Genomic DNA, 26,549 nt, shown 5'->3' with positions numbered 1-26,549 from the left:
ACCAGACAACCCAGAAACAGGAGGAGGAAAAGAAAGAAGGTTTGAGAAATATGGCCTTATCCAGCATTCCTTGCCTGCTGGAGTTTCAGTGCTTAAGAAATGCAGGATCTAGCATCATGGATGAATTCATCCTGAGGATGAAAATCCACCTACATGATAAAAGTGAACTACAAAGCTTTTTAAAAACAGCCAAGATCAGGGGGAGGGATAGCTCAGTGGTTTGAGCATTGGCTTTCATAGATTCTTATGATTCATAGATTCTAGGACTGGAAGGGACCTCGAGAGGTCATCGAGTCCAGTCCCCTGCCCGCATGGCAGGACCAAATACCGTCTAGACCATTCCTGATAGACATTTATCTAACCTACTCTTAAATATCTCCAGAGATGGAGATTCCACAACCTCCCTAGGCAATTTATTCCAGTGTTTAACCACCCTGACAGTTAGGAACTTTTTCCTAATGTCCAACCTAGACCTCCCTTGCTGCAGTTTAAACCCATTGCCTCTGGTTCTATCCTTAGAGGCTAAGGTGAACAAGTTTTCTCCCTCCTCCTTATGACACCCTTTTAGATACCTGAAAACTGCTATCATGTCCCCTCTCAGTCTTCTCTTTTCCAAACTAAACAAACCCAATTCTTTCAGCCTTCCTTCATAGGTCATGTTCTCTAGACCTTTAATCATTCTTGTTGCTCTTCTCTGGACCCTTTCCAATTTCTCCACATCTTTTTTAAAATGCGGCGCCCAGAACTGGACACAATACTCCAGCTGAGGCCTAACCAGAGCAGAGTAGAGCGGAAGAATGACTTCTCGTGTCTTGCTCACCACGCACCTGTTAATACATCCCAGGATCATGTTTGCTTTTTTTGCAACAGCATCACACTGTTGACTCATATTTAGCTTGCTAAACCCTGGGTTGTGAGTTCAATCCTTGAGGGGGCCACTTAGGGATCTAGGGTAAAATCAGTACTTGGTCCTGCTAGTGAAGCCAGGGGGCTGGACTCAATGACCTTTCAAGGTCCCTTCCAGTTCTAGGAGATAGGATATCTCCATTTACTTATTTATAATTTATGTATGTAGAAAGCTTAAAACCCACAAACTGTTTTGAAAGAGTGAACCTGAGCCTGCAACACTTACATGAGCTTCTTGGAACAGGAACTATGTTTATGTGAGTCTTTTACAATATGGAGCACTTGTCAGAACTTAACAAGTAATGATCCTTATTCACTAACTTTAGTGGGATGGCTCACTTAATTGAGGGTACAATTCTGATCCAGAAGAGATCTATTTGCCCTATAGAAACATTCACCAGTTTGCAGTACTGGGCCTTTAGCCCTTCACATACTTGTCAAATCCTGTGATAAATTTCTCACATTTCCTTGCAACTGTTGATAGCACCATGAAAAGCTCAGAGTCCAATCCTTCTCTTGCTTAAGATATTTATAATATGGGAGCATAAATTCATGATTTGAGAAAGCAAGAGAAGGGGGAATGGAATAATTAACTATTTTCTAATGTAAATGTATTGGTAATGTATAAGGCCCCAATCCTGCAATTTGCAGGATATGGGCATTTGTCAGCATGCGCATCTAGAACTGATTTGAGATCTTATATTTTTACATTTTAAAAAAATGTTTATCTTGTAATAGACATCAGTTTAAAAATCACACAGTTTGAAATATTTTTAGCTACTGTTGCTAAAAGCAACACCTTCAGTACTGAGACTGATATTAGATTAATTGTTTCTCAGGTTCCTTCCTCCAGCCCCCAGTGCATTTGTGCATTTTTCAGCATTTTGTGTAGCACCAGTTCAATTTATGACTTTTTTTGAAAAAAACAGACCTTATCTCTGAATACGTTGTACCTTGTTGGAGTTCTCTGTATAAAGAGTGATGAAGAAAATAGAATTCTTACATTAAAAGTGAACAAAGAATAAGGAATTGTGTGTCCTACACTCTTCCTTAAGTATGCATAAAGTTGGCCTCATTTGTTTCTTTGTCTGTCTGTCTCTGTGCCTATTATTTACATTAGCAATATCAGGCCTTGATTTCCCTCTTTATGGGCTCAGTTTTGCAAGGTGTATTCTGGGTCAATCCAGCAAAACACTTGGATTTACAAAGTAAGTGTTTCACTTTAAGCACATGAGTAGTGCCACTGAGGTCAACTGGACTATTCATGTGCTTAAACTTCAGCATGACTGTTAAGTGCATTGCTAGAATGGGCCAGTGCATCCGGCAGGATCAAATCCTGTGCTGAAGAGCTCTGTCAGTCTTTGGAGGATCTGAACAATTAGATCATAGTTTGAGGCTGAAATCTGAACTTAGATTTCTTATTTGAGGAGGGAGCAGATGCTGAATCTGAGTTTAATTCCACTGGTATCTCACAAATGACCTCATCACAGAGTAACTTTGGGGTATCTCAACAACCCCTTTTGCCCCTCAGACAGGACTGGAAAAGCTGCAATTCAATTTCTAATGTAAAAACTTAAATTTTTTTTTTTGGCCACCTTTATACACGATAAAGGACACAAACCTCTTTTGTTTGGCTATGTAGTTCACCTTTAAATATGGTGCTAAAAATAGACATTCTCAAGGAGATCAGTTTGAAGAAACACTCATTCTGAGTGAGGCAAAAGCTTAAATTTATAGAAAAAGGTTAATTTTAAAATTTAAAGTGACCCAGCCAACATGTGGTCCTGAGCAGGAGCTTCATTTCAGCTCCATGTGGAGAAGATTATTTTCTGAGGCTTTCAGTTGAATATTAAATTCCAAACTGAACCATTGCTTTCTTCGTAGCAGAAGACAGACTTTATGGCAGCTGGACTGTTTCAGCAAGATGGTTTGCAGAGAGGAAAATAAACAATGGCTTATGTAATTTGTTTGTTTTATTTATTTATTCATTTATCATGCATCTAAACAGGCAGAATTTAAACTTGACCTATACTCAGCGATCTGTTTAATATGTCAACCCTTGAGACGCAGATGGAAAGTTGTTAACTATCACTGAGTAACTCGTCATCCCTTTGGACTTATAATATGGTTTTACATGATACACATATGAGCATCCTCATTTCTAAGCAGCGTAACAGTATTGATGCTAAATCTGGTTAATATTCAGCGAGCAGAGTTTAGAAGGAATTCTTGCCATTGCACAGTATGTCACTATGCTATTAGACAGACAGATCGATATCTTTCTTTTGCAGTGGGATTTATGATACATTCTTCCTCTCCCTACACAATTTAGTAGGAAGAGAGTTCTTGGGATTTAAAGTGGATTCTGTTTTAAAAGAGAGGGATTAAAGGCATTTTGTAATCAGAAAGGCTACCTCAGCAACAGGCAGATAAATCTTCAGTAGTAATTTTGCTAACCTTTCTCTGAGATAATTTTTAACTAAGAAAAAAATATTATTGCCATATTAATCCAATTAGACTTTAAAAGAATCTATCATGAATAAGGCTAAGATTTAGTCATGGGTATTTTTAGTAAAAGTCATGGACAGGTCACAGGCAATAAACAACAATTCATGGCCCGTGACCTGTCCATGACTTTTACTAAAAATACCCATGACTAAATCTTAGCTGCTCCTGGGGCCCCAGGGCTCTGATTGCAGGGGCTCACGGTCCCTGTCCGCCTGCTGTGCCGACGGGCTCCGGGGCTGCTCTGGGGCAGGATAGCTGATGCTCCAGCGGGCCCCAGGGCCAGCTGCACTGGCTGCTGCTCGGGTGGCCCTAGGGCCAGCTGACCAGGGCCGCCCAAGCAGCAGCCGATGCACCTGGCCCCGGGGCCACCCCAGCAGCGGCTGGTGCAGCTGCGGAAGTCACGGAGGTCCCAGAAAGTCACAGAATCCAGGACTTCCATGACCTCCGTGACAGACTCGCAGCCTTACTCATGAATTATGTTTTTTAGCAGTGGGAGTCAAAAAAACATTTTCTGTTTCTGTTTGCAGTTTATAGAGACAAACAGATTGGAATGCTGAAATAAAGAGTGAAAAATGCCAAAGATTATATCCTAAAATAGAAAAAAGAGTCACCATATAAACAGATTAGGACTACTGACAGTATGGCTTGTTCTTCTTCTTCTTCTTCTTTTTTTTTTTTTTTTTTTTTTTTTTTTTAAATGGTTTTCCTTCCTTTTTCCAGTTACAAATCCTAATAGACCATACAGAATGTGGCTACATAATCCACACCCTGGAAGATCTGGATTCACCAGTAGAGAGGCTGCCACAAACACTGGGCCTAAAAAGAGATTCCTTAAGAAGTTGGTGGATGTGGACAGCAGAGGAATGAGGAGGGAAAAGGTTAGCAGGGAGGATGGGGAACAGCCAAAGCCTATTAGTGGCTTATGGGTAAATAGAGAGCTGGGGAGGTTATTGCATGTCAGTGAGAAGGAACCATAACCATATTATTAGATAGGAAAAAGGAAGGAGTGAGGGGAGATCTAATTGTCAATGTGACTATTTACATGCTTAAAGTTAAGCACATGCATAAATGTTTGCTGGTTCAGAACCGAAGGATAATATTTTCCAAAAGTGCTAAGAGACCTAGGAGCCTAAGTCACTTTTGAAAATGGGATTTAGACACTTTCTAAAATTTTACCCTGTTTTGGGGGGGGAGGCAGTTACTCCATCTACAGAATGGGGATGGCCCCCTTGGTAAAGTGTTCTGTGTTCTACAGATAAATCGTATTCCTGCCAGCATAGACCCAGGGTTGAATCTACCTCATTTAAATATATTTATATTACTGATATCCAGGATCATCACTTTACTGTAGCACTGTCTAAAACTATGTACTGGTATATTGGGGTCTTTATTATTTTACCCATAGGACATGTGAGTCAGGAGTTCTCTACGTGAAGCAACATCCCGTGCTGACCATCAGTTTCAACAGAGTAAAGAAATGCTTGTCATTGATCCCAGCTAACATTAGTCCTCAACATTGGCATTGCTATGATGTAATCTAGTTACTGTGTCAGAGAAATAAAGGTCCTTAAAAACTGCAGTTTCCCCATACCATGTGTGCTGGCTAAGGGAGGAGGCAGGTATAACAATATAGATGAACCAAACCATGCTGAAAAGTACCTCCCTGCCCCAGTTCACCTTTCACGCACAAATTAAACTATAATTCTCTTCCCTTCTACACCTACTCTGTTCTGCCTGCCCTCTCTCCAGGTTCTTTTTATTGCCCACATTCTTTTTTAAAGTAATAGGTTTTTGAAATAGTTGATTCAATAAAGAAAAGGGCAGAAGTACTTTTGGCACCTTAGAGACTAACAAATTTATTTGAGCATAAGCTTTCGTGGGCTACAGCCCACTTCTTCGGGTGCATAGAATGGAACATATATTGAGGAGATATATATACACATACAGAGAGCATGAAAAGGTGGGAGTTGTCTTTTGGGGCTTACAGTAAGACAGTGAGGAATCAATTATTCAAAAGCGGGGATGGTATAAGTACTAAAGCAGTGGAGAAGGATAGCTGTAGCCTGCAGTGGAGAAAATTGGAGCAGGCATGGATTAAGCAATGAAGTACATACTAGCATAAGGCCAGGGCAAGCACAATTAAAGCAAGTTCATCAGAACATCTTACCAAGCCAAAATATATGTTATTAAACACAAAAATCAATGTTGATGCAATGATCAACTGCACAGCTAATTCCCGAGTGTCAGAAAATGCAAAAATTAAGGTTCCAACAGCCAGGTTAACTTGGTTGAATTGCACTGCTTGCATGTTTTATAGCAATATGTTTTACAGCACAAAACATTCTATATTATGTGACACAATTAGGACCAGATGACTTTAGTCAAGCACAGACATGGTGTGTACTAAGGAGCAATGACAGCAATAGTGGAGTAGTGTTGGGCATTAGTAGGGAGCTACACCACCTGGAGTGGCGCTTTGGGAATGGATTATGAGCCGGGGAGCTAGGATGAGACAGCATGCTCTAATCTTTGCTTCTGGCCAGCTCTGCTGGCTAGTTCAGAGGGTTGTCAGGGCTGTTAGCTTCTGGGTGGGTTTGCATTCTCTAGGGGTACTGCACGGGAGTTTAGGGGATATCATGGTCCAGGCTTACCAGCTAGGCTTTCTGTAATTTACACTAGTGTTCCCACTGTTACTGACCCTGGTAGAGCTGAAATGGTTCTAGTGAGAGTAGGAATTTTTTTTGTAAAAAAATCCTTTTGTAGATTGGAGGTGGTCATGGTGGAAGAGGGTGTAATTCCTTCCAGACTAAGTTAGTCACCTGTGAATTTGTCCCAGTGGCTCCATGGCAGGCTAAATCATCTAATCAATTGTCTTGTTTCTGCAGCTGTGGAGACCTGTCTAAGTTCCAGTGTTTTAGGAGCACACTCAGAAGCACACTGTAGAACTGAACACTTGTGCTGTTAGCTTAGTTTTTGCCATATTTATGGATTTATAAATCTGCAAAAATAGGTGTACAACAGATATTGGGAGTTCTAAATCTGTGCTTCTGTGGTGAGGCTGCCCAGCTGTGATTAACTGGTTCTTGTGCTTTTGCTGTCATGGCAACATGCAGTGGAGCACTCTTGCTGAGAGGCCAGCAGGTGCGGCATTCGTGCTGGCCTGTTGCTAGGTACCTGCAGTGTTCCCTCTGAGTTGGCAGGGTGGCATGCAAGTGTTGTTGCATTCTAGCAGCACCCTACCCACCCCTCTCACATCCTATCATACCAAGACAATTAAATGTATAATGTAGCCAGATTTTCCCTGTGAATGTTTCCAAGCACAGTTTTAAGTAGCTTCACACTATGAGGAGTATCTATGCTTCCCACCTAGAATTGGCAACAAGTCCTCTAAAAAAGTGGAAAGTCAGGATGAAAAGAGAAAAAGGATCAACAAAGAAATGAGCTGTCCCTAATGGCAGCTTGGGACTCTATTTTTTAATAACTAGGACTAGGGAAGAAATCTTTTTTTTCTAGGTCCCACTACGGTTTTCCATAGTTGGGTCTTTCTATTTTGAGGTTAATCTTCTAGTATTAACCCAAGCCCCAAAGCACAACTCTTGGGAGTATCATTAATTCTGACCTGCGCTTTTAATCACAGATCAACTCAGCTGTAAAGACGTGTAGATTCCATTTGTTAAATATTTCTGAAATTCATGGCTATTTAAAAGGCTCTTGTATAGGAAGCAGAACCCAGCCTCTCAATTAGGATACATCTGGTTTACAGCAAAGCCCTCAGTCATCAGCCCAGGACCACAAGAGTCAGGTATACCTAGGCTGATGCTAGCCACACAGCCCAGCCTCTTTTTCCAGGTGCTACCCTACCTAGATGCCAGAGACTTATGGAGATCTCCTGCCTGTACAGCTTATTTCTCTCACTTGTTGACTATGACCCTAATCTAGCATCTATGGAGTCAATATGGAGCCTTTCCATTGACTTCTATGAGCTCTGTAGCAGGCCCTATGTGGTTGCTAAGGGCAGCTTCTTGGCCTCCTTGAAAACCATGATGTTTCAGGAGAGTGGCCCTACCTAGTGATCCACATGAAAAAGGTGGGAAGCATGCATCAAGCACACCAGGGAGGGGTACTGTTAGGCAGCATGCAGAAGGTGGTCGACCCCTCACTACCAATCAAAGACAAAAGTGTGAAGTAAAGTGTGTCTGTGACTGGAAGGAGTAAAGGGGTAGAAAAGAAGGAGGGATATTTCCAGTAGGCTGTAGTTCTGTAGAATCCAATCCTCAAAATGAACCACCAGGGTCTGACCAGCTCCCAGGTCAGTAAGCAGTCCTGACTGTGTTATATATGTCTAATTCCCATAGCCCAGACCCTACAGAGTTCATTCAGTCATGCAGTCTCACAGTTAAAACCACGGTGCCTGCTTTGATTCACCTGTAACTCAATTGTCAGTGGTCTTTCTGTCTCATAGATTTCTCATTTGCAGTAGATACAGAATCATGTGGTTCATTTGATTTTTTTTTCCATTGCCTCTTTTCTCTCCTCCATGTTACTCTCTTATTTAGTCATCTGCACTGGTTAAGTTATGAATTCAGGGTAACATTCCATCTCTAACATTCCAGGCCCTTTGCACATAGTTCCCTGATCTGGTTCATCTCTGCCTTCTGCCCTCTATGTTCACTCTGTGTGGTCCTTAGCACTTGCATCTCTGTCATCCATTATCTCAGTGTTAGGCTTTTGTTCATTTTGGATGGAACTTTCACCCTCCTGGTATTTGAGCTACTAATTCCTGTGCACATTTTAAAACAAAACAATTTTTCATCCACTTACTTCCTTAGCTAGCCTACTGAACTGTGACATTGGTGGTTGTTTTTGCTGCAGTACATTGATTACCTTGAACAAGCACAGACTAACCTGTTTTCTCTTTTATGGCCCTTCATGGCCTCTCACATACATAGTATCAACCTGCAAATCATATCTGCAGTGCCATCCTTGATAGCACATTTGTCAAAATTTCCAATAAGCACCTTTACAATTTTTCCCATGCCACTGCTTCTACAATGTCAAAATCCACAAGGCCACTATAGAGGAGGTGAATGAGCTTTCTTTACATCTCTTTTTAAAACACACCTATGATGGGGATGCCTAAAAAATACTTGACAATGTTTAGGCAACTGGCATACTGTGACTGCTGCTTATTACACTAATCATAATGGTCTCACTGTTACCTAGTGCTCCGCCATCTGTTTGTTGTATCCATCTGCTGTCTCTTGTCTTATACTTAAGCTCTTTGGAGTAGCAACTGCCCCTTCATTGTATATTTGAACAGTGCTTGTCACAATGGGACTCTGATCGTTGATTGATAGCCTCTAAACACTACTGCAATACAAATAAAATAGATATTTGTGAAAGGTGCCATACAAAATGTTAAATACTAATGAATACCCTTAAATATATTTGAGTATTCATTTTGTTTTCACTTGTCACATGAGCTGTCTGAATAGTCTACTTTTAGCATAGCATCCCTAGGATGCTATTTTGAAACAACATAATTGGTAGTGTGTATATATATCATGACCATCCCTCCCCCCACTGTAAACTGAAAGGTAAGTAGCTCTGTATATATCTACACTGCAATAAAACACCTGCTGCTGGCCCATGTCAGGCTGCAGGCCTATAAAATTGCAGCAAAGGTTTTCGGGCTGGAGCTGGGCTCTGAGAGCCCAGCCTGAGCATTAAAGGCCACAATTCAATTTTATAGCCCCACAGCCTGAGCTCCATGAGCCCAAGTCAGCTGACACGGGCCAGCTGCAAGTGTTTTATTGCAATGTAGATGTACCCGCTGTGGTCATCTGACTGTTGGTAGATACCTACTGCTTCAATCTATTATAGCTATCTTCCTCCCCATATATTTCTCCCACCTTCTTCACTCAGCATTCCCACACACAGCTGACAATCCAGGAGCATTTTCTTAGAAAAGAAAAAACCCACACTCATCTGCTGGTGCTTTGTAGTCGGCAGAGGCAGATTTATTGACCTTCTTTTCTCTTGAGCAATGTATCAAGAAATTGGGTTAACGATTTAGAGATAGAAAGCTGACTAATACCAGCGATCCTCTGTGATGGTCTAAAGAGACCCTAAAGGAAGAAACATATTATAAATTTTACAGTAACTGGAAAAACATAACTCTAGATTCTTTCATGTGGCCTTTTAACTTCTTATTGATATAATCTCTGGGTTGCTTATACAAGTATCACAATCCAAATCACCAGCTTTTAATAAGATTTCGTGAATGGTTTTAAGTTTGCATTCATTTTCATTTCTAATTTCAACACAAATGAGTTACCTATATTTTAGGTAACTGATTCTGATCTTTACACCAAATTGGTGTAAATAAGGGGCATTTCCCATTGATGAAATTAATTGATGTACATCTTTGTAACTGAGAGCAGTCAGATTCAGGAGCAAGATAAGGTAGCTTATTAACAACATAGGGCCAGATTCTACCTACAAGTAGAAGTGGGTCCCCTAATAGCTTCAAAAAGAACTTTGCATGTGTAACTGTGAATACATTTTAACCTATGATGTGCATTAATAAAATCTGACATATTAAGTGACCCATACCTAAATGAAAGCTTTATGTCCTGCCGATCAATCCCAACATCTGTTCTGAGCCAGGTTGAGGTCCTGTCCACAAACCACATAATGCATCTGGTTTTATGCTTCTCATAAATTAGACTCTGAATGAAGAGCTTCCATTTTCAGCTAAATACAGGACCTGAGACACATCCATTATTAGGTCTATAACTGGTGCCTCAATTCTTTAGCCAGTATTCTATTTATTGTTCTTGACATATTAGGGACATTCTCATTTTTTCTCAGGCCTGGTAGCCTACAGTTCTACAAACTCTTTAGCAGGAAACCTGTCTGTAGCAGTAGTGACTGGTACAACTAGTACTGATTTTGAAAGTGGTGTGATACATTTTCCACAAATAGCGGAGCAGAAGTATACTGATTTATAGTTGCACAACCAAGCAACAACAACTTTGCCTTGCTTCAGAGTGGCTACGCTCCAGGACAGAGCTGGAGTGAGAAAAAGGTATTTGAAATTTAGTTCTGAGTGCATAGTGGACAGCAAGTTAGGTCTCAGGGAGTGCAAGGGAACCCTGGGTGCTCCATGGCAAAGTAGGTAAGGAATAGGAGGGGGGAGCAAAGGCTGACTGTGTAGCTTGAAAGCATGTCTCTTTCACCAGCAGAAGTTGGTGCAAGAAAAAGATACTATCTTACCCACCTTGTGTGTCTGATATTTTGGGACCAACATGGCTACAACAACCTTGCTAAATTGCTTTTGGTATCTTAGCTTTCATAACTTCTGGCTACCTGTCAAAAAAGTGAGTATAAGGCTTGGTTTACACTACCCCCCTAATTCGAACTAAGGTACGCAACTTCAGCTACGTGAATAACGTAGCTGAAGTCGAAGTACCTTAGTTCGAACTTACCTTGGTCCACACTCGGCAGGCAGGCTCCCCCGTCGACTCCGCGGTACTCCTCTCGCCGAGCTGGAGTACCGCAGTCGACGGCAAGCACTTCCGGGTTCGACTTATCGCGTCCAGACTAGACGCGATAAGTCGAACCCAGAACTTCGATTTCCAGCCGTCGAACTAGCTGGTAAGTGTAGCCAAGGCCTAAGTTTAAATGATTAGAAGTTCTAATGATGCCCTCATGTGGACGTTTAGCTAGTTCACACTAATTTAATACTTACTGAAATTGAAAGCACTATATAGCTTTACCATACATTTTATAATGATTTCTTCATATCCTTTAAGGTATCACAAACAGAATTCAACTGTTCGTGCCAATGTAATTTAGCAAACGGAATATTTTTTTCAAACAATGCATTTTCCATTCTTTACTAATACTGATTTGTCCTTCATTAAAAGTCTGTCTCTCAAAAAGGAAAGGTCTTCTAAGGCACCTAGGGTGTCCAGATGAGGTGAAGAAAATATCAGGACACTGGGGGCAGGAAAGAGCAAAAAAAAAAAAAAAAGGAAAAAGAAAAGGGGAAAAAAAAAAAAGCTGGCGCAAAATATTGGGACAAAAATTGCCTCCCGACCAGAAATCGGTCGGGACGTGGGACAAACAGCTCAAAATCGGGACGGTCCCGATTTTATCGGGACGTCTGGTCACCCTAAAGGCACCACACAGTTTATGCAGACATTGATTTCACATCTGTCAGTATACATTCCTTAACCCTCTCTTTGGATCTCGTCACGAGCAAATTTTGTGCCTGTTATTCTGTCTGCCACTCACTGAGTATGTATGCAGTGGGAAATTACATTTTGTTAGAACGTTAATTAACATGATTAATTTAGCATACAGTGTAGACAAGGACATGTTGTGTCTAGACTAGAGTTTTTGCTCATTTTAACTCAAGTTAAAAGATTGCCAGTTAACTGGTGTTAGCTAGTATGTCTCTAAATACTAGTTTAGATGCTCCACAAATGTTTGGGGCTTAAATACACCTCCTTATTTGTTTAACATTGGGTCAGTGTACAGAAGTGAATGGGACAAGGATTAAGGGATCAAGTAAATAAGCCCAATATTTATAAACTAAATTTATTTCTGAGTGTTTTGGGCATTGTTCTTTGTTTAGTTTTAGGGGGAAAACTGCATTCATCCAACATCTGGCACTCTGAGCCCCAGAGTGTTTAACCATGCACTGACTTCATATCCAATCTCATATGCCAAGTCATACAAACCTCTTCTTTGCTTTATACCACAGAGAGTAAGCCTTCTATTTTGCACCACCACATGCTACACCTCAGAAGTGTCAGAGTCCTTTGAAATATTTATTTCATGACATGGTTGATGTCTAATCTCCACTCTCATCTGTATCATGTAAGCATCGATCTAAATTCCCATTAGTTTTTTGTATATTTGGGATTTTAGGTTTAGAGATGCTGAGCTACGGAATTATCTTCCAGTATTCTTTTTCTAATTGTAGAAGAAGCTCCTTACCCATATTTCTCAATCTCTAGAAGACAAAAGCAGAACAAAGTCAAATGCGTATAAATATGTACAAACCCACATCCTTCACCTACGCAGTTTAAATTAAAATGAGCTCCTAAAGTTTTCAACACACAGATTTTCTTTCAATTGTATCACAAGCAGATATAGCGTATGACATAAAAGATGAAAAATGCTGTACGTGTTTCATCTAGAGGTTCAATTTGCCATGGACTTTTTTCTAATGCCTAGAAATTAGGACTGATAACTACGAATGAACTGGTATATTTAATACATATATTTGGACAAAAAGCTAATACCTGCTTCTGATCACAATACTGATTTTGATTGAAACAATGACTTTACATAAAATAAAATGCTGAAATGGCTTAGAGCCAGATTCTGCCACTTTACTCATACTTGGTAGTACCTTACTTAAGCTAAACCAAAGTAAATAGAAGAAATTACACAGCCAGCTCTCAAATAAACTGGAAATTCAATCAAATATAAGCAAGCACAAGAAATTCTAACCCCATTGGATTTATTTTCCTGTACGCACATGCCATTTTTATTCTTCTTTCCTTTTCAAACAATACAACTGCTTTATTATTATGCCCCCTTGTAAAGCAGCCTTTTCTCACATACCATAGAATTTCTTGCCATTTTTATTTTCTCACTCTTCTTGTCTCTGTTCTGTGACACAGACTATATCCTCACATAGCGCTCTCTCTCTCTGTGTGTGTGTGTGTGTGTGTGTGTGTGTGTGTGTGTGTGTGTGTGTGTGTGTGTGTGTGTGTGTGTGTGTAGTCTCCTCTTAAGATAGAAAAGCTCATTATGCACAGTTCTAGAAGGATTACTGTTCTCAACTTTTTATTATCAAGCTATCACTGTGACTAAACATAATGCATTCAGGCTGTTGCCCCTTTAGAAGCTAGGCTGTCAACAAGACATGAACTCAGCTGGTATAGTACAGCACCTTAGAATAGAAACGTGTTTTATAAAACAAACAAAGATGGAGAGGCAGGTGGGTTTTATACCTGGAATTCATCTCAGAACAGGTGTTTTGTGACTGATGGAAGGGAAGGGCTTGCTATACATTGTTTGGGAAGCTGTTAATAAACAAGACCTTCTTGGGGACTGGTTTATTAGCATAAAATAAACTCAAAATAAAGTTGCCCCTGCCCCAGTCTCTCACTCGGCACATTCCCTTCCCCTGAGGTCCTGTCTTCATATTTGCATGCTGGGCACAGCTTTTCAGCCCTTCCCAGGCTTTCCTTGGGTTTTGGGAATCACCGTCTCCAACTGTAGATTCTGCTTGGTATTTTACTTTATATTGTGTCACAAAGTACCCTGGCTCAATTATGTCCATTGGAAGCATTTTGTACTTGTTTCTAGTGTGTTTCTCTTAACCTTCAGGAAGCCCATCAGGTTTTATCAGTCACTGGGGCACTCAACCCCAATTCCTCTGAAAGGGGCCATTCACTCTATGACAGAGCCTCTTGTTAAAATATTGGCAGGGCCTCGATGAAAGCTTAGCCTATAATTAATTAGTTGTTAAGCAACTGTTGCAGGAATAAAACCCTTCATGCTTTGCTAGCATCATGGAAATAATGACCTACATGACTGTTAATTTGCCCAGATCCTGAGCTATGGCTGAAGAGCGCACAATACAAATCAGAAGGGACTGGGATATGCACTCTTGTGATTCTGTTTTCCCTGCACTAAATTACACTGGCTGCCCATAGCCATATAGCTGGGGCTTACCTACCCATCATTGGGTGCAATTGCTACCTCAGTTTCCCCAGTAGCCTGTGGGTAGTTTAATTTAGCCATCTGACTAAGTTAGAAGAACTCCACCCCTTCTGGGGTAAACAAACATCCAATGGCAGACCACAACAAACTGGCTTCTCCAAGCTGTTCGTTCTCTCTCTCTCGCGCTCTCTCTCTCTCTCTGGTTCCTTTCTGAGCCACAGCCCTCCCTCAAGTGTCTGAGCAACTTTTCCCCCATACTTGATGCAGGGAAGTGAAAGGGGAAAATTCCTCCCAGCCTCTCTGGAAACCCCAGCCTGGGAACGCTATACAAGAAGCAGGTACAAATCCAGGTTCCAAACCCATACTACTATTTTTACCCCAAGCTATTTCCTTCACCTAGCTCATAGAATCGTAGAATTGGAAGGGACCTGAAGAGGTCATCTAGTCCAGTCCCCTGCACTCCTGGCAGGACGAAGTATTGTCTAGACATGTTCAATCCTTCATCCTTTGATGCAGGGCTCACTGTTCTGGGTCTGGGCCTTACCACCAAATGGACAACTTATTCTCCCTAGGGTCCTTACTACCCTGCATGCCTCTAGGTCTCATCCTCAGCCCTTCTCAGGCTTCTTTCCACTGTCCATCCCAGGCTGCTCTCTTCAGGACCTACCCAGTCTCCAGTCATCCTCCTCACTGGAGAGACCCATCAGTAGCTGCTACTCACCAGGTTTTCCTTTCTTCCTCTCTATGAAGTACACCATAACTCCCATTTGACATTTTTGGGCAACATCTCTATGAAGCCTTGCCAGAGGAACAGAATTGTGCTGAGCCATAAGCCTACCTTAAAGGGCCCAGCATACATTGTTACAGGCTCTGAGGGGCTGATACAGACTCCAGAGATTACTGGGGACAGAGAAGCTCTGGCCGTGCTCCCTTGCTGTCAGCAGACAGAGTAGGGTGCAGGAGCTAATACACCAGCTCTGTGCCCTTGTAGATTCCTGCCAAATTGGAGTGATCCCCCTGTGGTTGACTAGGCTAATTTTAGGAACACAAAAGAACATAAGAATGACCCTACTGGGTCAGACCAAAGGTCCATCTAGCCCAGAATCCTGTCTTCCGATAGTGGCCAATACCAGGTGCCCCAGAGGGAATGAACAGAACAGGTAATCATCAAGTGATTCATCCCCACCCGCCCATTCCCAGCTTATGGCAAACAGAGGCTAGGGACACCATTTCTGCCCATCCTGGCTAATAGCCATTGATGGACCTATCCTCCATGAATTTATCTAGTTCTTTTTTGAACCCTGTTATGATCTTGGCCTTGGCCCCTGGTAAGGAGTTCCACAGGTTGACTGTGCATTGTGTGACGAAATACTTCCTTTTATTTGTTTTAAACCTGCTGCCTATTAATTTAATTTTGTGATCCCTAGTTCTTGAGTTATGAGAAGTAGTAAACAACACTTCCTTATCTACTTTCTCTACACCAGTCATGATTTTATAGACCTCAATCATATCTCCCCTTAGCCGTCTCTTTTCCAAGCTGAAAAGTCCCAGTTTTATTAATCTCTCCTCATACGGAAGCCGTTCCATACCTCTAATAATTGTTGTTGACCTTTTCTGAACCTTTTCCAATTCCAATATATCTTTTTTGAGATGGGGTGACTACATCTGCACACAGTATGCAAGATGTGGACGTTACCATGGATTTATAGTTATATTAATTTATATTAATTATTCCCAGCATTCTGTTCGCTTTTTTGACTGCTGCTGCACATTGAGTGGATGTTTTCAAGAATTATCCAAAATGATTCCAAGATCTTTCTTGAGTGGGAACAGCTAATTTAGACCCCATCATTTTATATGTATAGTTGGGATTATGCTTTCCCAATGTGCCTTACTTTGCATTTATCAACATTAAATTTCATCTGCCATTTTGCTGCCCAGTCACCCAGTTTTGAGAGATCCTTTCCCTAACTTTTCGCACTCTGCCTGGATCTTAACTATCTTTAGTAATTTTGTATCATCTGCAAATTTTACCACCTCACTGTTTACTCCTTTTTCCAGATCATTTATGAATATGTTGAATAGGACTGGTCCCAGAACAGACCCGTGGGGGACACCACTATTTACCTCTCTCCATTCTGAAAACTGACCATTTATACCTACCCTTTTGTTTCCTATCTTTTAACCAGTTACCAATCCATGACAGCACCTTCCCTCTTATCCGGTGGCAGCTTACTTTGTGTAAGAGCCTTTGGTGAGGGACCTTGTCAAAGGCTTTCTGAAAATCTAAGTACACTATATCCACTGGATCCCCTTTGTCCACATGCTTGTTGACCCCCTCAAAGAATTCTAGTAGATTGGTGAGACATGATTTCTCTTTACTAAAACTATGTTGACTCTTCCTCAACAAATTATGTTCATCTATATGTCTGACAATATTGTTCTTTATTATAGTTTCAACCAGTTTGCCTGGTACTGAAGTCAGGCTTACGGGCCTGTAATTGCTGGGATCACCTCTGGAGCCCTTTTAAAAAATTGGGTCACATTAGCCATCCTCCAGTCATCTGGTATAGAAGCTGATTTAAATGAGAGGTTACAGAATACAGTTCTGCAATTTCACATTTGAGTTCCTTCCTGCAGCAGTAGCACAGTGCAAAATGGCCTTAATAGAGAGGGAATCTGGGGCATTCTCTCTTTCCTGGCTGAATCACTAAACTGTCTTTGGAGCTGACATTTTTGTTGCATGAAAACTAGTACAACTACGAGTTGGAAGGTCAGAAGTTTAAAAAAAATCTTTGTTCTTTAAAAGCTGGATGGTGACTGGTGCTTTTCCACCAGCAGGATGAACATGTTATGTTTTATAAAATGAATTAGGCCAAAAGTGTGCTGCGACCACTGACTAAACAGTATTGTCTCATTGTTTCCTTGTACTCCTCTGTCTTAATCCACCTGCTGTCTCTTGTCTGATACTTAGATTGTAAACTCCTTGGCACAGAGGCCATCTTTTTGTTCCGTGTTTGTACAACACCTAGCACGATGGGTCCCTGAGCTAGGCCTGGGGCTCCAAGGTGCTATGGTAATACAAATGATTAATAATAATTAATATAAATCTGCCCCTCTCTTTCTCCTTCTGATCCATTGAATCATTATCTGATCCATTTCATAGCAGGGCTGTAATGTCACTCAGAATGCCACCAAAATAACGATTGAATTGAAACTTTTAACATACTCCACTTCAGCTCTGAGTCAAAATCTCTTAAGATTTGCTTGTTCAGATGTGTGCATTCAGAGATTTCTTTTCAGTCAAACTGAATATAGAGATACACTGGAGTTATCTGTATTTCCTCTTTAACATTAATATAATATAGTTTGTACAAAGCTTCCTAATGTTAAAATGCATTTCATTCTAATAAGTAAATAAAACATTGTGCCATAAACAAAGATGCAATGTATTGGAGCATTGCTATGTAAGGTTTAATTGCTATCCTTTCTTATAAAGACAGGTTTTGATCTCCTGCCAATCTAAGTCCATAGTGATTACGTTGATTTCTGTGCAGTTACTCCAGATTTACATGGAGGTAAGTGAGATCAGCATCTAGCCATTTCTGTTAGCACCAAGGTGAAGCTTAAATCTTTGCCAGACCTGCACCTTATTTGCTTTATAAACCTGGTGGTGGAGGAGGGAACGGGAGGGGGGAAGGCAGGGGCAGAGAGATTTTTCTGGCAATGAATTTAGAAATAATTCTACAGTGAGAGTGAGGTCAGGAAATAGGAAAGATAAGGGAATGTAGACTTTGTTTTCAACTGTTACTCAGGCAAAAAGACTTTTCCAGTCCTGCAGCCCCCTCCAACTACAGGTTTTCCCAGAGGGAGAGGGAGTAATCTGTCCTTAAAGAATATAAGGAATCAGGTACTTAGAATGTCTCTCTTTCTCTCCATCAGCTAAGCTATTGCTGAACAATTAATAATGAATAGTAGATGCTTTTCTTCTGCAACCTTTGTGAAGTCTGCAAATGGGAAGCTTTTTTTTTACAAAACTGGGGACATTTAAATGTGGGATTTTCAGAAGCACGTAATGACTGTGTGCCCAAAGGAAATGGGGGACTTGTGCTCCTGAGTTTATGTATTTTAAAAAAATCCCATTCTAAATGTCTAGGACCTGGAAGGATAATAGGCTAACATGCTGAGGTTAGTTCTATCTGTCAATATTAGTACTGTTATGGCATGCTTCTCTTCATTTACTTTATAGAAAAACTAATTAAGTTCAAGAGTGTTGCTGCTTTTCTGCCCCCCTAGGTGGCGGAAGGTCCCGCCCAGAAATGCCGCCCCCCCACAAAGGCAGCGGAAAGTCCCGCCGCCGAAATACCGCTGCGGTCGCCACCCCCCAAATTATAGTGCTCTATTGCACCAGCCCTGATTACATTTAAATTGAACCCTAACAAAAGAAAACATTTTCCACAGACTAGGTCCTGTTTATTTTTGTCTGGAATCCAAAACAATGTTTTACAAAAATTGAGAAGAGTCATCTTGATGTTTGATTGTGTTTTGGCACAAACCTCGTAAGCACATATGCGTATGGGCAAATTTTGTTTTCATTTATCTTTAAAAAAAAAAAAAATCTGAACCTTAAATACTCAGTTATTTTTACTCTCCATTCTGGAGTTTTTAAAATGACACATATTTTTAGAATGTATCCTTTCTGAAGCATGCAAGAGACCACATGGCAGTAACACATTGAAGTTACCAAAATAGCACTGAAATGCATCTCCAGTTTAATTACGGGGCAGGAATTTTCAAAGGAGTCTAAGGGTACGTCTATACTTACCTCCGGGTTCGGCGGTAAGCAATTGATCTTCTGGGATCAATTTATCACGTCTTGTCTAGACATGATAAATCGATCCCGGAAGTGCTAACCTTTGACACCGGTACTCCTGCTCTGCGAGAGGAGTACGCGGAGTCGACGGGGGAACCTGCCTGCCGCGTGTGGACCCGCAGTAAGTACCTTGTAGTTCGAACTAAGATACTTCGACTTCAGCTACGTTATTCATGTAGCTGAAGTTGCGTATCTTAGTTCGAACTGGGGGGTTAGTGTGGACCAGCCCCAAGAGACTTAGGTATCTAATTCCTACTGAAGTTTTATTCAAAAAACTTTTGACATCTGATTGTGTCAAAAGTTCTCCAAAATTCATAAAGTACTCTGTGTACCCAAGTTAGCAATCTTTACTCAGGCAAAACTCCGAGACTTTTCACGGAAGCTATCTATTCCTTAATAGCAATGAAGCAGTTAGGTAGCTTAGGATGTCTCTCCACTCACTAAGCAATGTCTGAACAATTAATAATGAACACTGGACACATTTCTTCTGGAGAAGTGCTCCCACCTTGCTCCCATTCTCAAACAGTTCTACCTGCTCACTATTCATGTCGTGGTAATGTTGACTGTTATCATATTGGGCCAATTCTGTCCTTAGATGTGCACATATTTAAGCCAAAGGGTGTTGTGTGCATGAGTCCAAGGGCAGAATCTGCCCCCTTATATTTAAAAACAACCATAATTTAGATTAAATCTCAGGAAAAACTTCCTAACTAAGAACAGAAGGACAATGGAACAGACTCTTTATGGGGGTCATGGAAGCTCCTTCACTGGAAATTTTCAAAAGGAGGCTGGATAGCCATCTGTCTTGGATGGTTAAACACAAACAAATCCTGCGTCTTGGTGCGGGGTGGGGGTGGTGGAGTGGTTGGATGATCCTTGTGGTCCCTTCTAACTCCATGGGTCTATGGTTCTATAGATCACAGATCTTGTCTTTCTTTATTCCCCTCTGTCACTCAGCTTTTTCTTTGTCTGTTCACAAAATCTCATCACTCTTGAAGCAACAGCCTTCTCCTCTACAGCCATTTAAAACTATCTTCCTGTGTATCTCAGCCTAATCAGGTCTCCATTCCATCTGAGCACCATTTCTGAACTCACTGTCTCGTATCTTTCAATTACTCATCCTCTCTCTTATTTGTTAACATTCTCTGATGTATTATTTAACCCTGGAAAGCATTCTGAAAGATTCTGTACAAAATAAAGTTTTATTTCCCTGTATTTTGTTGGATGGGTACTTTCTTGGCCACTCTCAAATGTAATGAACTGACAAGCACTATTTCTACAGCTGTGCACATTTCTCCTGATAGTTTTTTTAAAACAGTATTTGCTGAAGTTTCCTACATCATTTATAGACACCTGGGCATACAGGTGAACCTAAGGGGGAAAACTTACTTCAGACAGCTAGATGATGCTGATTCAGAAAGAAGGATGTAATCTAAACCATGGTGCCTTGTGCTCCATGAAAAATCAAAGAAAACAAACAATGAAAAACCTTAGGATTGCCATGTGGATAAGGCAAGCATTATTAGGAAAAGGCAAAAATGATCCTGTAATTAGGAATTAAAATCTAGTATTAATAAACTTAATAATGTAGTAGTAGTAGTAATAATAGAATGTATTTTTAAAAATACACTAAAATCTATGATAAAATCATTGTCCTAAAGATGATATTCAATACAATTAATATTCACACTAACTGTAATTGTTTCACAGCTTTTAAAAGCTTTTTTAGCTAAAACTTCAAGATTGTCTAACAGCCGTATGAAAACGGTATAAGATAAAGTCGATTGCTTTGGTGAAGACCAGTTCTGAATGATGCCATATATTATGCATTTTCAATAATTTCATTTTATATACTCCTGATAACTCACCATGAGCCATCTTATTAGTTTTCCCACTATATTTCTATCAATTAAGTCATACATATTACCTAGCTTTACCGTGCTCAAAAAACAAATTACAGTTTTCTCAAATTCCATGTACATGTGAAAGTTGCCATTTATGAAGAGCTGTTAAAATGTAATGTCTTTTTAAAGTAATATTTATTTTAATAAAAAGTTAATGTCTGATTAACAAATGTATATGTATATTGTATTGAAATTACTTATATTAGTATTTCTGTTTTCTTTTCCAGGGCAGAATATAGAACTATGATAGCAACTGGTGGAGTAATAACAGGGCTGGCAGCCTTAAAGAGGCAAGACTCTGCTAGATCTCAGCATCAACTAAATCTTGCCACATCACCAACTTCTGAAGAGAAAAAGCCAGTCAGACGCCGGCCCAGGGCTGATGTAGTAATTGTCAGGGGCAAAATCCGACTTTACTCCCCGTCAGGATTCTTTCTTGTTTTGGGAGTGCTCATCTCATTCATGGGAATTGCAATGGCTATCCTTGGATACTGGCCACAAAAGGAACAATTTTTAAGTCCTGAAGCTAGTCTAGCCTTAAATGAAACCCAGGTCATAACAAACCAAGGTGGAATTATATTTCGTTTCTTTGAACAACATTTACACTCAGATAAGATGAAAATGTTGGGCCCCTTTACTATGGGCATTGGAATCTTTATTTTTATTTGTGCAAATGCCATCCTACATGAAAATCGTGACAAGGAAACAAAAATCATACATATGAGAGACCTATATTCCACTGTAATAGACATGCACAGTCTGAGAATCAAGGAACAAAAGCAGTTGAATGGCGCTTATACTGGTTTATTGGGGGAAAGTGAATTCAAGCATAGTAGGAACTCATGTGCATCGCGATTGGCTGCAAACACAATTGCACCTTTCTCTGGCTTCAGGAGTAACTTTCGAATGGATAGTTCGGCTGAAGAAGATGAAGTTGCCATAAATGAAGACAAGAACACTTCTAACCTTCTACCACCTTTGCTGACTGAGCATTCTGGCTCTGTCTTTGGACTCTACCCTCACACTAGCAAAGCAATGGATGACAAAAATAGTAGCTCTATAAAGTGTGAAACAAAGTCAATTGTATCATCCTCCATTAGTGCTTTCACACTGCCTGTAATTAAACTAAATAACTGTGTTATTGATGAACCTAGTATAGACAATATCACTGAAGATTCTGAGATCACTAGAAGCCAGTCTAGAAATTTGTCAATGGACTCTCTAGCCATTCCATTAACTGATACCAATGAATCCTACAAACCTGCCAATGCAATGCTACCCCGAAATAATTCATTTGTAGAATCTCCACCCAGTCAGTTCAAATCTTCTATGACTCTTGGACCAAGCACTGGAAAACTTTTATCACCTGGTGCTGCCAGAAAACAATTTGGGTCCAACACATCTTTGCATCTTCTGTCTGCACATTCAAAATCCTTGGATTTAGAGAGGGGTCCGTCTACACTCACTGTCCAAGCTGAACAAAGAAAACACCCCAGCTGGCCCAGATTGGATCGAAGCAACAGTAAAGGATACATGAAACTAGAAAACAAAGAGGACCCAATGGATAGGTTACTTGTACCACAAGCCACAGTTAAAAAGGACTTTACTAATAAGGAAAAGCTTCTTATGATATCAAGATCTCATAATAATTTGAGTTTTGAACATGATGAGTTTTTGAGTAACAACCTAAAGCGGGGAACTTCAGAAACAAGATTTTAATATTTAAATTACAATTTACAAGACATCATACAGTATTTTTAAAAATATTTTGACAAGTGTTTCTTTTTCAGTGAAACTGGCACAAGCCTGTTTTTACCAAATGCTTATGGCACATTCAGATTGGCTTGGGTGAACAGAGATCATCATCTCTGTAATGCCAAGAGTTTCATGTGTTAGTAACATACAATTGCAATACTGTATATTATCACCACTCAAATATATGTTCGTGCCACAGGTCCCATATTCTCCAATCTGTTGCTCTTTTGTTTCTATATAAGCACATGACCTTTCATCACTAAAAGTCAAGAAACCTGCATCAGAACTGGAGCTCCCATAAGCTTCTAGTTTTTTTTTTTTTTTAGTGATTGCAACATTCTAACAATGATACTTCCAGTCTAGGATGGAAAGTGAGTAGCAGTATCTACTGGAATTGCCAAATCCAAACACGCATTCTAGATATTTTCTTTTACATATGATACATCTTGGTAACTGCAATCCTAGAATGTCATTGTGTTTACATGTTGGGGAGGGAGGGTAGAAGAAAATTGGGCAGATTAAAACCATTTTTGTGAACTCACTGTAAATGGTCAAGTTGAATACCAGTGTTGTGAATTCTAGTTAACTATGCTTTATGTGATAACTTTCTATATCCACTATAATTTAGTACTGCAATTCAAGAAAATCATATGTAGAATAACCATGGCTTAGAAATTTGCAGATTTTTGTGGGATTAGTTATCCAAAGTGCATTAATTGGCAACAGCTTTACAAATAAAATGTACAAAATTAATTAAAAAGATATGAACATGATGAATAACAGGATTTTAGAATTGCTGTACAGTATGATATTGTGACAAAAATCTAAAGAGAATAATTAAATATATTATATATAGTGTTTATAGTAGCCAAATCTTAAATAACAGGATTGCTATGATTGAAAAAATGGAAACAACAAACTACAATTCAATATTTACACTAATGTTAATGCGAAAGCCCAATTGGCTAAATTTAAACTTGTATATTTTGCATAATTATAGCTGATGGCTCAGGGGAGCCTTAGCAGTGATAAATTGCATAGAAAGCTTTTGCAAAGGATTGATGTTTAAGACTAAAAGGTTTCTCTCAGCAAAGCAAACTTCACAGTTGCATGTAGGCTAAGAAAGTTAATACGAATGACTCTACTAGAAAATTTTCATTTATTCCATTAAGCCATTTAGGCCTTGATCCTGTCATGACAACCACACTTGAGAACTCCTTCCCCCATTCACCAAGCAGTATTGGGGCCTTAACTGGTCATCTTTAACAGGTGTTTGATATTTTCACTTAACCTAAATACTCAGGAATTGTTTTTTTTTTTTTTTAAGGCTTTCCCCAAAAAAGAATCAAAAGTTGGAATGTTGTTGTACTTCAGTTGATCATGAAAGACAGAAATATTTCTTTTTTTAATTTCCAGCTCCATTACTTGCTCAGTGAATTGAGGCATAGTGTTACTTGTTAGAAACTCAAGCCTATATATTGTAACAGAGTTGGCTCAATATTTTGCTATGAAGCTTTTAATAACTTTCTGGTTCGTGTTCTTAATATATTTGCTATTTTTTGAAATAAAATAAAATGTATATCTATGTCTATGGTAAGACTGTTTCCCCCCCCACACCCCTCCTATATAGGATTTCTCCATATCTAGGAATATCATACATTACATTTGTCAAACATATTGGTCCATAACTGGATATTTGCCTGTGCCTCTCCTTGATTTCTTTTTGCCTGACAGCCACGTGCACGTATCAGGATAGCATTTGGAACACGTTAGTTCAGCCATCCACGTACTATTATAGAAGCCTATTCCAGTACTTTCCACATTCTGAAGGTTTTCTATTGTGTCAAGTCTTGGCCAGAGTGACAGCCAATCTATTCAGAGTTCCCCACTGACTAATCCATAAAGCAATGTTGGTGTCATGTGGAAGGAGGGAAAAAGAGGCTGATCCTCACTATAGGTGCAAGTAAGGTGCTGATTACTTTGCTATTGCCATTAAATATTATTAATAATAATAATACTACCACCTTCCTCTTATATAGTGCTTTTCCTCCATGGATCTTAAAGTGCTTTACAAAGGAGGTAAATATAATAATGAATAGGTAAGTAAAGTTGAATTCCACATTATAAATTCCGAGAATAAAATTATCAGGCTCAATGGCGAGTAAGGTACTTTACTGTCTTTGCAGAGAAATCTATTACATTCTATGGGGGACTGAGCCAAAAACCCATTGAAGTCAATGGGAGTCTTTCAGTTGAGTTCATTAGCTTAGGATCATGCCCTGGTTGCCCAAAATGGAAGGTCAGCAGATACCTTTTTTTCTCAAGCAATGCCATTGGACTCAGTAATACTGCTAGAGGAATAAGGCATTGTATAATACAAGTCCATGTATCACAATCTGGCCCAACAGAAATTAGAGTATTATAGAGGTAGTTGATATTGACCTCTTACGACCACAGGAAGGGGTTAACCCTATACAGGGTGCTGAGGAAGCCATTCCCCCTCACTCCTGCTGGGCATACTCCAACTGGAACCACACTATAAAATGAAGCAGCTAAGCTCAGTCACGCCCGGGGAGGAGAGAGATTGTTGCAAGCTTCTGTCCGGGAGCTATCGGAGCCCAGACCACAGAGGCCAGGCAAATACCTGGCGGTCCACAAACGCCCACAAGGGAAGCAGTTATTGGGAACTTTGCCTGCTGACTACCCTGGAGGATCAGAGGACCCGTGAACTATGGAGCAGGAAGACAGGGTAAGAAGTAGTCTAGGGGAACCAGACATTGATCCAGTTGTGGAACCAGGAACAGAGTCAGTGTGTTTTGGAGGGATCCCTGCTGACTCATGGTGGATACACTCACTACTGTTAGGGTCCAGGGCTGGGACCCGGTGGAGTAGGGAGTGCCTGGGTCCCTCTACCCTGGACACCAACCTACCCTTGGGTGGTGGCCCATCCCCTGCCTAGCCACTTGGCCATGCTGACCTGCACAGAGGGGTGGCCCCATTGACTCTGGCCACTAGGGAACGCCACCCTGCACAGAGGAGGGTGGTCCCATTGACTCTGGCCATTAGGTTCTATCATCCTCTGCTCAAGGGTGGTCCCATTTACTCCGGTTGCTTGGCCAGACAGTCCTGAACCTAAGGACAGCTCCCTGACTCTAACCATTAGGCTATACCACCCTGAGAGGAGGAACGGTCTGTTGGACTTGGCCACAGGGCCATAACAGTACTGCCCTGGCGTGGTGGTGTGACAGGCTATACTTGCCCGCAACACCTCTATTTTAGGTTGCCTAATACTTTCCATTATAAGAATGCTTGGGACCTTTTCTTTGAGAAGCTCTCACATCTCTATTAGTTGCAGCAGGCCTTTGATATTTGGTAGGGGGAATCCCTCTGGCTATGTCCTATGAAATTCTGTTCAGATTTTGCTGAGACCAACTGTTAAAAATCATCATTTCTCTTCCCTCACCTGCATTCCTCAGGAAAGTATTGGCAGCCTGTCCAAATCACAGAACATTCCAAGGCTGGGCTCAGGGTGTTCCTGTCGCAGCAGCACCACACATTGCAGGGGGAACATCATGGAGTGACAAGACCAGCTGGCTGTAGTGTTTGTGTGGGAAGCAGGATGCCTCCACTCTGTAAATCACCAGACCCAGGACATGGTCACAATGGCCCATTTAATAATCCCCCTCCCCAACTTTTTTCTTTAAGAAAAACAAAAGGTTAAAACAATCTAGGAAGTTACACAATGTCACAATAAGTTACAAGAATGTTGTTTAGGTTGCAAAGTCAAACACTCAAAAGTTAGGAGTGTGCAACCTTAATTCAGCCTCCTGGTGTGTGTGCATTATGATACAATA

The 26,549-nt window shown here is 40.5% G+C and overlaps 1 protein-coding gene across 7 annotated transcripts in view; it reads left to right on the top strand.

Annotated features, from left to right (window-relative positions):
• TMEM200A (transmembrane protein 200A) overlaps positions 1–24,282 on the top strand; it is a 69,576-nt gene extending 45,294 nt beyond the window's left edge. For 3 of the 7 annotated variants that reach the window (XM_054024488.1, XM_054024490.1, XM_054024489.1), the window contains 2 exons: positions 17,663–17,741; positions 21,168–24,282. In XM_054024488.1, coding sequence (XP_053880463.1) covers positions 21,184–22,659 — 1,476 coding nt within the window. In that variant the 5' untranslated portion in view covers positions 17,663–17,741; positions 21,168–21,183 and the 3' untranslated portion in view covers positions 22,660–24,282. Of the gene's footprint in view, positions 1–4,274; positions 4,293–17,662; positions 17,742–21,167 lie in introns of those variants that run through there. The other 4 variants (XM_054024494.1, XM_054024492.1, XM_054024495.1 and 1 more) reach the window with 2 other exon arrangements.
• Positions 24,283–26,549: the final 2,267 nt, after the last annotated feature.

This window comes from Malaclemys terrapin, chromosome 3, assembly GCF_027887155.1.
Source record: "Malaclemys terrapin pileata isolate rMalTer1 chromosome 3, rMalTer1.hap1, whole genome shotgun sequence".
NCBI classification, from domain to species: Eukaryota; Metazoa; Chordata; order Testudines; family Emydidae; genus Malaclemys; species Malaclemys terrapin.
This window is presented reverse-complemented; position numbering and strand designations above follow the sequence as displayed.